This window comes from Artemia sp. Qi Xiang Cuo, chromosome 10 (genome assembly GCF_049724085.1).
Source record: "Artemia sp. Qi Xiang Cuo chromosome 10, ASM4972408v1, whole genome shotgun sequence".
Classification (NCBI taxonomy): Eukaryota; Metazoa; Arthropoda; class Branchiopoda; order Anostraca; family Artemiidae; genus Artemia; species Artemia sp. Qi Xiang Cuo.
This window is the reverse complement of record NC_142803.1, coordinates 26,054,528-26,069,168: the sequence shown is the minus strand read 5'-3', so window position 1 is coordinate 26,069,168 and position 14,641 is coordinate 26,054,528. Positions and strand designations below refer to the sequence as shown.

Sequence of the window (14,641 nt, the reverse complement as noted above, 5' to 3'; positions counted from 1 at the left end):
AAATATTGCAAAAAAAAAGAGAAAAACGAGGATTATACAAGCCAGTGAAAAATATGGACTAAAATACAAATATTTCGGTCAAGACCTCGGCTTGACCATCCTCAGTGCAAGATAATAACATTAAAATTACTAATAAAAATCCAAGGATACTATAAAAAAATTTCAAACCTTAAAACAAAGCGATAATAAATTTGAAGACTCTCTCCATGAAACAGTAAAAGGATAACTGAATGAAAAAATACAGTACTGAATGGGAATTCAATTTTTTTATTTATACAGAGCATTTTTAAAAGCTAAACGCTTTCAAGGTAAGACATCATCACAGATTAGGTTAGGTTGCAAAATGTGATTTTTTTAATATTTAAGTAAGAACGATCAGAATTAATTAGTTCATTATAAATGGGACTTAAATAGGTTTCTCCCGTGTCTCTATTTGAGAGCAACCTTTCAGTGAATGTACTTTTTTATCTCAACTGCCTCCCTGAAAACTTGGATGAAACCTTTAACAGGGGCAATAATGGAGGTGTTATCGAATAAAACGAAATGGTGCGGGTTGTCATACACATGCTGAGCCAAGGCGGAATCAAAAGTCTCAGGCCTTTGGTATAGCTCTATAGCTTTGTTGATTGAGGACCTGTGTTCCAACAATCTCTTCCCCAATTGCTGATGGGTTCTTCCAACATAGAAACAGCTGCAAGAACATGGAGCCCTATTAACACCACTGCCCAAAATGGGGCTTGTTTTATCTTTACCGCTGTTAAAATAGTTCTGGATTTTATTAGAATTTTTGAAGGTGACATTTAAGTTATGTTTTTTTAAGAATTCTTTGCAATTTGTCACCTAATTTGGGAAAATAGGGCAAAACAGTAAAAACTTTCTTATCACCCACTAAAGGGATGATATCCGTTGGAGGTTGTGGAGATGATGAATCTTTTTCTGCCTTTTTTGTCTTTTTTTCTATGATGGATTCCAGTAACTTGATGGGATATCCATTGCAAAACAAAATACCCTTCAGATAATTTAATTCTGGGATTATATGAGCCTTTGAACAAATTCTTATGACACGATCAACTAAAGATATAACTACTCCTCTTTTTACACAAGGAGGGTGGTTGGAAGAGAAATGCAAATACCTATCATTATGTGTAGGTTTTCTATAAATCGAAAATTCAAGACTGAGAGATTTGTTGAAGATTAAGACGTCTAAAAAAGGCTGTTTATGATTATCTTCCAGTTCCAAGGTGAACTGAAGGTTGGAATCGAAATTATTAAGATGAAGTAAAAAAGCGTTAAGTTCTATCTCTCCATGATTCCACACAGAGATAGCATCATCAACAAACCGACCCCAGAACCGGTGTTTCAGAGGAAAAGTATTCAAAGCAGAGGTTTCAATAAATTCCATGTAAAAAGTGGCCAAAAAAGGTGATCATACCCATTGGGAGGCCATTTGTTTGGGAGAGAAATTAATTGTTATACCAAAAATATAAGGAATATCTACCGCAAAGGCAAACAAGTCGCATAATGGTTTCAATGTTGAATGTTATTAAATTTTAAAATAAATATCTTATCTAATAATGGTGCATCTCACTCAAGCAGTGACGATGTTCTATCCCTTCTGTTTTAGTTTATGTGTAGTGACAACAGTGTTTCAGAACCAAGCAGAGCATGCAAAGATGAAGAAGAATATAAACAAAACTGTACAGAGTTTTTATAACTGGTAGCCAATGTTGTTCAGTAAACCAATAAGATTGAGGAAGTACAAAGCCTTGTAACACATCTCTATTCCTGGATACCAGGTAATATCAAACTTGTACAGAGTTTTTACAACTCTGATATCATGCCCTTCCACAAAACTATCTTGGACTGCTTGATTGGTGGGCTGATGCTTGAATTCTTAAATTTAATGTTACCAAGTGTCATGTCATTCACTTTGGCAAACAGAACCCTTGTTGCTCTTATTTTCTCTCAGGTCACCCACTTTCCTCTGTAAATACTGAGCAAGATCTTGGAATCACTATTGATAATGAATTAAAGTTCAGCACTCATGCTAAGAAGTCTGCTGTTGGTGCTAGTTCAACCATGGGGCTGATTAAGCATACTCTTTTATTAGAAATTTTTAAGGTGACATTTAAGTTATGTTTTTAAAGAGTTCTTTGCAATTTGTCACCTAATTTGGGAAAATGGGGCAAAACAGTAAAAAATTTCTTATCACCCACTAAAGGGATGATATCCGTTGGAGGTTGTGATGATGATGAATCTTTTTCTGCTTTTTTTTTTATGATGGATTCCAGTAACTTGATGGGATATCCATTGCAAAACAAAATACCCTTCAGATAATTTAATTATGGGATTATATGAGCTTTTGAACAAATTCTTATAACACGATCAACGAAAGATATAACTACTCCTCTTTTTACACAAGGAGGGTGGTTGGAAGAGAAAAGCAAATACCTATCATTATGTGTAGGTTTTCTATAAGTCGAATATTCAAGGCTGAGAGATTTATTGAAGATTAAGACGTCTAAAAAAGGCAGTTTATGATTATCTTCCAGTTCCAATGTGAAGTGAAGGTTGGAATCGAAACTATTAAGATGAAGTAAAAAAGCGTTAAGTTCTATCTCTCCATGATTCCACACAGAGATAGCATCATCAACAAACCGACCCCAGAACCGGTGTTTCAGAGGAAAAGTATTCAAAGCAGAGGTTTCAATAAATTCCATGTAAAAAGTGGCCAAAAAAGGTGATCATACCCATTGGGAGGCCATTTGTTTGGGAGAGAAATTGATTGTTATACCAAAAATATAAGGAATATCTACTGCAAAGGCGAACAAGTCGCATAATGGTTTCAATGTTGAATGTTATTAAATTTTAAAGTAAATATCTTATCTAATAATGGTGCATCTCACTCAAGCAGTGACAATGTTCTATCCCTTCTGTTTTAGTTTATGTGTAGTGACAACAGTGTTTCAGAACCAAGCAGAGCATGCAAAGATGAAGAAGAATATAAACAAAACTGTACAGAGTTTTTATAACTGGTAGCCAATGTTGTTCAGTAAACCAATAAGATTGAGGAAGTACAAAGCCTTGTAACACATCTCTATTCCTGGATACCAGGTAATATCAAACTTGTACAGAGTTTTTACAACTCTGATATCATGCCCTTCCACAAAACTATCTTGGACTGCTTGATTGGTGGGCTGATGCTTGAATTCTTAAATTTAATGTTACCAAGTGTCATGTCATTCACTTTGGCAAACAGAACCCTTGTTGCTCTTATTTTCTCTCAGGTCACCCACTTTCCTCTGTAAATACTGAGCAAGATCATGGAATCACAATTGATAATGAATTAAAATTCAGTACTCATGCTTAGAATTCTGCTGTTGGTGCTAATTCAACCATGGAGCTAATAAAGCATACTCTTTCCATTTGTTCTCCTAAAGTCATAAGTCTTCTCCATAAGGGACTTGTGTACTCTTAGCTGAAAGTTGGAATATCTCTAACCTCTTCTTATTTTAAAAAGACATAAAAATATCAGAAGATGTGCCACCAAAGGGATATTCTGCATGCAGGAGCTTTTCTACACTGCAAGACTAGCAAAGCTCCCAACTCTTGTATATAGGAGAAATAGAGGTGATGCCATTTTAACCTATAAGTTAATGAGGGCTAATAAGCATTATTTCCCACTGTTGGTCCTAACTAAAGAACTAGAGGTCACCAGTTGAAATTTGTTAAGCAGCCTACCCTATCCAGAGTCTGTGCTCAATTCTTTTCCTCAAGAATTGCCAACAGTTGGAATAAACTCTCAGAAGGAACTGTTACTGCTGAATCTGTGGACATCTTCATACAAATACTGGATGCTGAGTGGTCCTCCAGGGAGTGTAAACTCCAACTGGGAAGCTATAGACCAGCACAGTGCATCTGGTCACAAAAGAATCCTGAGATTGCTCCAAGCTGCAATTTAAGGTAATTGAATTCAAGTAATTTCCAAAGAGGTGTATTGACAATAGTTAGGTCAGAATATGATGTTAAAGTGGTAGATATCCCCCTATTCATGATTATGTTGAGTTTGTCTGCTTTGATTGAAAACTTCCACTTGACCCTGGTAATAAATTTTTTTTTTTGTGTGTTTATAGAAGCCTTTCAGCTCTATCTAAAATTATTATAGAACAAGCTGTGGCAGATCATTTTCAAAAAATCAGAGCATCAAACAAAGGTAATCTGCTCATAGCAGTGGACTTTAATTTCCTGCAATTATCATGGAAAGTAGGATTTGGTTACCATGGATATGGTGCAACACAACAACCATTCCTTGAATGTATACATGACGTCTCCCTATATCTAGTTTATAAACCAACTAGATATTGAATTTTTCAGAACCCTATTCTATTAGACCTTGTTTTTCTTAATAGCCAAAACCTTTTGGAAAATATTGAGTACTTACCCCCCCCCCCCCCTTGGTAAGAGTGACCACATAGCTACAGAAATACAGCTCTGTCTAAAGACTTTGACTAATAGATTTCTTTAAAAAAAAGCCTTCATACTCAAAACAGTGAACTGGAGTGAAATTTTACGGAGATCAGGAGAAGAGCATTGGGAAAACTTCAAGTTAAGTTTACTCAAAATCCAAGACAGTAACACAACTGTATCTTACAGGAGAAAGTCAATGACTATTCTGTACATGACCAAGAAAATGAAGAAGCAGCTGAATAAAATCAGAGATCTTGGAAAAATACAAAACAACTGATAGTTCAGACCAGTACAAGAAGTTCAAAAGAGCAAGAGATAAGTTGAGAAATCTAGCCAGGAAACTTCACCAGAACCATAAAGCCACACTAGCTAAAGAAAGCAAGCATAAACTAAAAAAGATTTGGCAATACATGTCCTGTAAAAGTCCTGGTCAGCAATCAATATCTAAACTAACTGCTTTAGGAGCTGAACTAACAGATGTCAAAGAAATTGCAGATGAGTTGAACAGCCAGTTTCTGTCTGTTTTTAGTAGTACATTTGATACAGACCTAACCCCTGTTAAAACCCACACAAATCCACCATCCAATGGAGCCTATTGATATTCATAGTTTGAACTTCCTCAAATGACTTAAATTGCATGTACCAAGGAGGTACCAATGGATTAGAAAACAGCATTTATAACCCTTTGTTCAGAAAAGAAAACAAATACAGAGCATAGAACTACTATCCCATAAGTATAACTTCTGCTGTTGCTAAAATCCTGCAAAGAGTGGTAAATGACTTGTCATGGAACAGCTTAAACTTAATGGGGTAGTATCACCCAGCCAACATTGTTTTGAACCAGGAAAGTCAGTAGAAACAAACTTGCTGGAGACATATGATAAAATAACAGACCTGTTTCATCAGGGCCTATCTGTTGATGTCATGCTGCTTGGCCTTACAAAAGCATTTGACAATAAAACTCATCTCATGTGGAATTAATGCAGACGTAGTGGGTTGGATCTCAGCTTTTCTTACTGATAGAAAACAAAGAGTGAGGCTTGATACTAATGAAGGAGAATCAATCATCTGAAAGATGTGGAGTCACCAGCAATGACTCCATTGGTGACTATAAATCATCAACAAATTTTGGCAACCATGCTGTGAGAGAAATTTTTAAATTCTATTCTATCTCACTCTCTATACTGACAAATCAAATTTGTTTGGTGCAGTCAACCATGAGCCACTACAAGCAGATCTGAGCAATATTCAAAATTGGACAACAACACCGCACATGAGTTTTAATATTGACAAGTGTAGTGTTATACATTTTGGCAAATCCAACCCAGGTTTTAAGTATACTATGGTCAATCCAGCTGGAAACAATATTCAAGAGCTGCAAAGAGAAGATGAAGAAAAGGATCTTGGAATTGTTGTTGACAACCATTGTAAATTTTATTCAAACAACAAGAAGACTGTGTCTCATGCAAACTCTGCCCTTGCACTCTTGAAAAAAACTATTTCCAGTAGGTCTCCCTATGTTTTTGTGAGGTTGTACAAGGCCCTTGTGAGACCAGTGCTTGATTTTGGAACATGCATAGCATCACCAGGATACAGGGGTGATGTACAGCTTCTGGAAGTATTGCAAAGGAGAGCTAGTACAGCAGTAACAAAGATGAGAGACAAGCCTTATGAGGAATATTTGATGGAGCTAAAATTATCTACACTGCTTTACTGACAAAGAAGAGCTGAAATACTTATGACATAAGCTCTTTACTTCTAAAGACCAACCCCCCAATTCATTTGTCAACTTCCCAAGATATTGGCACTGACAGATAGGGGCATTCAAAAAAGCTGTTCAAGTGATCTGTCAAAACTCAACACCACCAATGGTTTTTCTCCTGCTTTGTAGTAAACCACTGGAATAGTCTCTCAGATATAACAGTCTCACCACCCAATGATGAAGCTTTCAAGAAGTTACAAGATGACAAATGGAATGGTTACCCCGGAAGTACCAGTAGAATACAGTTGATGTTTGATCACCAATATTATCAAGTATGGAGCCATTCACAGATCAAGATGGATCTTAATTTGCTCTGGAGTACAAATTCAGGTAACAGAGCCCATGTGTTAGAATGTTCTAACAACCCAAGTTGTTTTGTTAGAACCTCTACAACAGTTTTAGTGGTGTTCCTTTGGGTATTATTGTTGGTTCTTATTGGTTCCCCCCTCCCCCTAAAGGACCTCAGAAAGGACAGTTGCTATCTTTTGGTGCAAAGTGAAGTTTTGTTGGGCAAAGCCTGACAAAACTTACTACTTCATGTGCACAAAGTTGATAGAAACCTATTTGCCCCCTAAAAAACGACTATTAGAGCAGAGCCCTACAAAACTTGTCATTTTGTTGGTCCATTGTAATGCCATAAAAGAATTATGCCAGGGAAAGAACAACAAAATTTACTGCTTCATCTACGCAAAGTCAGCAGAAACCAATTGCCCATCTAGAAAACAACTTGTTGATCCGAGCCCTACAAACCTTAATATATAGTTGGTCCAATCTAATGTCATTAAAGACTTCTGTCAGGCAAAGGACTATGAAATTTACTGCTTAATCTGCACAAAGTAAACAAAAACTTAATATTTTTTTGGTCCTTTACTATGTCATAAAAGACTTCCATTGGGCAAAGACAACAAAATTGACTGCTCCATCTGTAAAAAAGTTTACAGAAACCAATTTGCTACCTAGAAAGCAACTTGTCGGGTGGAGCCTTGCAAAACTTGAATTTTTTTAATGGGTTGGCTAGCCAGGACAATTGACTGAGAAAAAACTTGATGTGAAATAATGTTGTTTCTTTCCAAAATATTGGAAACAGCTGATATATTTTGCTAATAGATGAGCCAATAGAATTGCAAGGTTATACTAAGCTTATTCATAACTAGGTTCCTTCTTCTCAAAAGCCCTATAACAAATCATATAACTAAGGGTTTGAAGAATTAAGAGTTCAAGGGAAAGAAACAACTTTTAATTCTAGATTTTAAAATTTTTTGCTTTGCAACATAATAGTTATTTTAAGACTTAATTAAACAAAAAATTAAAAAAAAGGCAGGAGGCCTGGTAACCTCTATAATACTGCTACTCCAAAAGAAAATTCTGTAATACATATCCTTTTCAAAATAAATTCAAACCAAACTGGTTTGTCAAGAGTGAGGAAAGTTTACAGGTTGGAAATTGATCACAAAGAAATGGTAGGAATCAGCAATATCTTTGCTATTCTTTCTGGCATTGTTGAAAGCTTTAATTCCCCCAAGATATCAACGTTCCCATATTTTGAATTTTCTCTGTCACTGTTGCCACTGCAGTTGCCAAAATAATTTTCGTTTGGACAAATTTGAAAATCCTGCCAAAAAAGCCAAAAACCACAGAATAAATGTTTTTGAGCCCCCCTAAGAAACTGCCAGAGATGGGAAACCTGGTAATAGGAACAGAAAATAAAATAGTAAGTCTGATCCAATCTTCTTCTTGCTCTGTATCATGACCCCCCCTGTATCATGATAACTGTTGGAGCTAATACTACAATCGAGGGTATTCCCCCATTGTATGATGCTATTTCTAACACAAAAACCCCAACGGATGGCTTTCAAGAAGTTCTCCCTTGGAAAGCCAAGAAACGTAAAAACATTTCCCCAGCAAAACCCCTAAATTCCCAGCCCAGGAACGACCACAATATCTCCCCCCAACTATTGCCCAAATCAGACTGGCAATTTTCAAAATAATTAAATCAGAATTCTCATTAAATATTAATAAAAATGGCACAATTTTAATCTCTCTGAAGGATAAAGCTGAATCAAAAAAACTTCTGATAACTACTAATCTTTAAGTATGTCTATCAAGTGTGGTTATTGGTCTCCACCCAAAAGGGAGACCAAAATTGTTATTTACAATGTCTCAACATATATAGCACTACAGGACCTGGCCACTGGCCTAACAAATAGCCAAGGGGAGCCTATATCAGTGTCAAGTGTCTCTAGATTAGGAAACCTGATACTACAGGCCAAATAATCAGCAAATCTATCTTATTTGGTTTGAACAACGAGGTAAATCTAAATCAACCTTTGCTGTTATTTGGCCAAAGAAAAGCCTTTAAAGCCTATCAGTTGAAGTCTGTCCAATGCCATAAATGTTCAAAGCTAGGGTATATAGCTAAATTTTGCTCTTCAAATAGTATAACCTGTGCAAAGTGTGATAGCTAACATAATGAGGATGCTACCTGCCCCAAAGAAGAACCCAAATGGATTAAATGCAAAGGCCCTCATAGATCAGTTAATAAGTATAAATGTTCATTGTACAAACAAAAAGCTGTCACTTTAAAAATTGCTGAAGAAAGGTCAATACCTTACACTTTTCCCACTATAGAGGCTAGAGCAACTACAAAGTCAAGCCTCAAACATGCATAATAGATCAGAACCTCTGGTACTTATTTCCATTGGTGTCAATCAATTGAGTACCCCCCAAGCAGCCAGCACTCCCCATTCACCAAGCCTTGAGGAAAACAAAAAATAGGAAAAATTCAAACCCTTTGCATCAACAAGAACAATTATCCCCCATTAATACCCCTGTCAAGGAAAGAATAGAGGCAAGAAGCATCAACCCAATCCCCTAATAATGAAAACCTCCTATCTGATATGTGCCTCTTTATGCTCAACATGCTAGCCCTGGAAAAAGTCACCCTGCTACCCCAGCAGAAGTCAGATATTGCCAGTGAGATAGCCTCAACCTATCTCTCAAAAGAAATACTTGTTCAGCCTGAAGCTTGCTTTACCCAAATTATGAATAAGTACCAATCATCCTGTTCAGCTCAGATCAAAAAAAAAACTGGCCACTAACAGGGGGCTGTCAGCCCAACTAACTGTTCATCTGTCTTTGTCAATTGTTTATCACATCAATTTATTAAATTCAACCAACATTTTTTCCAGCTCAAATAATTCAAAACACAACTTAAGTGAGGATAAAGTATTCATAGCAGAGAACCTTTGGATAGTTTGACTTTTGAATCTTGCAAGTTGGGACTTAGTAATATTGGTGATGCACATATTGAAAATGAAGACTGACTATTTGTGCTTTACAGTAACATGGATTGCATCACCACAAAAATGGATGAAATAAAAGCTGTAGTGTCAGCAAGACCTGAAGCAAGTTTGTTTGCCTTCACTGAAGTTAAACCAAAGTTATACTTCAGTGCCACTGACTGATGTGCAAATCTAGATCACTGGATTCAGAATAATTTCAAACCTGTCAAAACCAGAAGGAAAAGGAATTGTCCTGTACATCAAATCATCACTGAAGGTGGGAGACCTGAATCTTGGTTCTCAGTATGAGCTGTGGGTAGAGCAGGTCTGGACAAAAATTTATCTAAAGGGTCACCCCTTAAATATAGGTTGTATTTATGGAAGCCCAAACTCTCACTCTCAGAAAGATTCTCACCTCATAATTGCGAATTCTATAAGTTCAGTGATGAGTTGTCTGTGCCATAATATAGTAATGGTTGGAGACTTCAACCCACCTCATATTCAATGGGTTAGTGGTTATGCTGCTGCAGGAGATAACAATCACCAGATTGGCCCAATCCTCAAGTGCCTACAAGAACATTCATTGTATCAGACAATTGATTTCCTGACTAGGTACAGAGAGGGCCAGAACCTATCTCTCCTATTTGTTAAAGATGAGGAGGCAATCCAAAGTATAGACCCAGAGCCACCTTTTGGTGTAAGCAACCACATAGGAGAATCTTCGTCTCTTAGTGACCCTATACAGAAGAATAGGACTACAAGTCACCATAGAGAAAACCGAATTTATCGTTTTTAGCAGCACCAACTTGACCAATTCCAATCTTGTCCTTGACGGTATCAGAATCCAGCAGTCCCAGTCCCTAAATTACCTTGGTATCAAGTATGGTCAGACGCCTAGGTCAACTAGAGGCTTGTTGGCTGAATCAGTCTGTAAATCTATCCACTCAGCATATGGAAAAGCTGTCAAATGCAAGTGGTCATTTAATCGATTTACTAAGTCAAAACTATTCAACGCTGTCGTCTCCCCTGCCATCTGGTATATATCACCCTTGTGGGAAATGTTGTCCCTCACCGAGCGTTGAAAAATACAAACCACATACTACAGATTTGCAAAATTTTTGCTGGGACTTCCACTAAGATTTTCTAACCCAGAGATCTCATCCATATATGGATCCTTGATAATCCTTGATCCATCAACCAAGGTGATTGATCTAGAACGGAGAGCCTCAAGACAATCCCTCAGTAAACTCTACGACTCACCGCTGACTCAACTGTTTCTGTGAATGAAATACCTGTATTTAATTTTTAGTGTTGAAGATGTTTTTCTTCTTTCTTTGTTTCATTTTGTACTCTGCTTTTTTTTTTCATTTTTCCATTGTAAGCGGGCATAAATAAATATATATATATAGCCATAACTTGTCGACTAAAGATGTATCCGCAGACAAACAATTTTAGAAAGTATGTGTATACAAACTATAACAAGGTCAGGCAAGATTTAGCTAACCAAGATTGGTCTTTTGTTAAAAAGAATAATGTAGTGGGAGCTTGGCTTGAGATGAAAAGGGTCCTCAGTGAGACAACTGCAAAATACCCAACAAACACTTTGAAACAAAGACCAAGAATGCTCCCTTTTGTCACACAAGAAATCAAGCTAGCAGTCCAAAAGAAAAAGAAGTTCTGGAGAAGGTACAAGGACATCCCAGTGCAGTTAAATCATGACAAACTCAAACAAATACAAAACAAAGTCTGCTACCTTACAAGAGAAGTTATTAGCAAGCATGAGGAGTCTTTAGCTGCAGTGTCAAAAACAAATCCAAAGCAATTTTGGTAGTATGCCTGCACTCAAATTGCAAACAGGTGTAATATTTGCATTTTGCCAATCTTCAGGGACTTGTTTGGTAACAAGACTTCTGGAACAGTTTTGCTAGGGGGAGGGCAAGCTCTACATGAGCCTCTTTCAAAGTCCAAGGGTGAACCCCATGAGGACCAACTGACTTATTTGGGTTCAATCTTTTCAGCTGTGATTCCACATCCAAAGTGCCAACAGTAATAATTTGCATTGGTTTCTAGATATCATATTCCAGCATCTGTGGCAAAGGGGCATCTTCTGGAGGTGTAAAAACTGACTTGAACTGCTGATTCAGAGCTTCAGCTATATCTCCAGGGTTGCTTATGGTATGCTCATTAACTGAAGGTTCAGTTACTGAGTGTCTTCTGTTTTGCTATCTTGAAAAGGAAATGGGTTAGGATAATGAAACTTTCAGTAATGAATCTAGGGTCAAAAACACCTTAATAGGGCAAATCATACCTTAATTTTCAGTATATTTTTTTCTCTGGTTTATGCTTTGAAAATGCATATGTTATTTGAATAGAGTTTCAAACCATATCAATGGTTTTTCTATATTTATGAAATGCACTTGCAGATCTTTGAAACCTCAAAAATTGGAATTGAGCAAGGTTGTGAAGCTGAGTCTTGTACTTTATTTAAGTAAAAGATCTATAATTTTGCAAGGTTTTTATTTGTAGATCTATCTCTGAATCTCTCATTTTCCTAATCTAATTACTTTCCAAGATATGCATAAAGTAGCTTGTCTAGAATTTTACCTTGCTAACCTCTTTTGGAACACACAGTATTAGCCAAATCAACTCACATGTTTAAGTCCAAAACTGACAAAAGGTGGCTACATCAAGAGTCCTTGTTAAACTGGGAGTAGGCTTGCTGAATCCACAACCCAGAAGTAGCCTAATAAACAGCCAGACCAGAAAATCCTTCCTAAAGATGTTGTCAGAGGATAACAAGGCTTGAAAACCTTATCTTGCTCTAAGCTGTGATTGAGGAAAATTTCAAGGTACAAGAAGTCTAAAGGCAAGCTACTACTTTTATTTAATTAGCATTTTCCTTAAGAAGAAGCCAACCACTAAATTCTTAGGTAAATTTTTGGCATTCATATTATTGACTTACAAATAAAGTAAACATACTAGGCTACTTGATGCCTCTTTTTAAACTCTTTCCAAATACAAATACAACAATCATTTTTGTCAGAAATGAATTTTACCCCTACCCCTATAGGCTATATATATTTCAATTCATGGTATATATTTGCACATTAGGGGGGGGGCTAAAGTTTATTTCTGATGCAAATCAGAGGTAAGTTTAAACTTTACCCCTATCCCTTCTAAAGTGCAAATATATACCCTGAATTGGTAGCCTATATATAGGGGTAGGGGTAAAATTCATTTCTGACAAACATGATTATTAGGTCTATATGCATAAAGAGCATTAAAAAGGGGTAAATTTTTTTCAGTTCATATTATTGACTTGCAAATAAAGTAAACATACCACTCAATGCCTTTTTTATGCTCGTTCCAAATATAATAATCATTTTTGTCACAAATGAATTTTACCCCCACCCCTATACATACCAATTCAGGCTATATATTTGCACATTAGGAGGCATGGGGGTAAAATTTAGACTTAGCTCTCATTTACATCAGAAATAAAATTTACCCACACCCCCTAATGTGCAAATATATACCCTGAATTGGCATAGACTTATATATGGGTGGGGTAAAGTTCACTTCCAACAAAAATGTGTCAATATCTACAAAATTATATTATTGAGTTAGGACAAAAGTGAATACACCATTCAATGCCTTTTTTTATGCTGATTACAAATATAATAAGCATTTCTATCGGAAATGAGTTTCAGCCCCCCCCCCCTATATAGGCCAATTCAGAGTTAGGTTAGGTATAGCCTATATAGGGGGGGGCTGAAATTCATTTCCAATAGAAATGCTTATTATATTCATAATCAGCATAAAAAAAGGTGTTCAATATATACGAAATCATATTATTGAGTTAGGACTAAAGTGAATACACCATTTGATGCCATTTTTTATGCTGATTACAAATATAATAAGCATTTCTATTAGACATTGATTTCAGCCCCTCCCCCCTATATCGGCTATACCTAACCTAGCCTACCCCTGAATTGGCCTTTATAGGGGGGGGGGCTGAAATTCATTTCTAATAGAAAAGCTTATTATATTCGTAATCAGCATAGAAAAATGCATAGAATGGTGTATTCACTTTTGTCCTAGCCTAACTCAATAATATGATTTCATAGATATTGACCCAAAAATGACTATTATATTTGAAAAGAGCATAAAATAAGGCAGGTAAGTGGTATGTTTACTTTATTCATAGGCTAAGTCAATAATATGTACTGCAAAAATTTACCAAAAAAGGCATCAAGTAGCATGTTCACTTTATTTGCAAGTCAATAATATGAACTGCTGAAAATTTACCAACTCTTAGTCTACACAAAAATAATAGAAACCAACAAAATAAGTAAGTTTTGTAGGCTAGGCTAGTTCAGATTAGGGCTGTAGGCTATCTGAACACATTAGGAGGGGCAGTAGACATTTGAAAGTGTAAGCTATATTGCAATTAGTATATTAAAAATAGATTGTCAGATAAAAATAAGCAATGAGAAGCCTAGAATCTTACATATGTTTCTAGTTTTAACTAACAAATTTACCAAAACATCCAAAGATTGACAATTTCTAACCTCAACAAATTAAATACTGTTTGGAGTAGATTATTTCAACTTACCTCTTGTGTGCATTCCTTGAAATTTACCACATCCACAGCTACATGCTGTACTAACATTTGTCAATTTTTTTGCAGTGACAGCAACTGTAGGTGCTTGCCGCTGTACTAAATGGGTAAAGTTTCTTTTGGCCACGCTAGAGAGATTCAATTCACATTTGGCTGTTGGAAGTTTGGATAGAGTAGAGATAATTCTTCCTACAGATGCCATATCTCCCTTTTTCTGTTTTCTTGCTGTGTGTGATTTTCCGGTGTCGCGTGCCTTTGTTTTTTATTCATGCCTTGAAATCTTTTGGGCTTAATAGATGGCACTAAGAAAGCTATGTTTGCCGCTTCGCCTTACAAAAACCAAAGTATAAATCACCCCACGGAACAAGTACTGACAAAACTTTCCAAAAGTGACCCCGCGTACCTCAGCGCCTCTAGACGCAAAATATTGTACTACTTAATCGCTCCGAGCCAAAGTACTTTGCTCCGAGCCAATAAATTATGCTAGAGCGTGATTCAGGCGACGAGTTA

The 14,641-nt window shown here is 36.4% G+C and overlaps 1 protein-coding gene across 1 annotated transcript in view; it reads right to left on the bottom strand.

Annotated features, from left to right (window-relative positions):
* Positions 1 to 14,391, bottom strand: part of LOC148947616 (complement component 1 Q subcomponent-binding protein, mitochondrial-like) — a 91,076-nt gene extending 76,685 nt beyond the window's left edge. Inside the window, exon 1 of the mRNA XM_089095957.1 lies at positions 14,126 to 14,391. Within this exon, the coding sequence (XP_088952083.1) occupies positions 14,126 to 14,333 (208 nt within the window). The 5' untranslated portion in view covers positions 14,334 to 14,391. The remainder of the gene's footprint in view (positions 1 to 14,125) is intronic.
* Between the last annotated feature and the right edge of the window lie 250 nt (positions 14,392 to 14,641).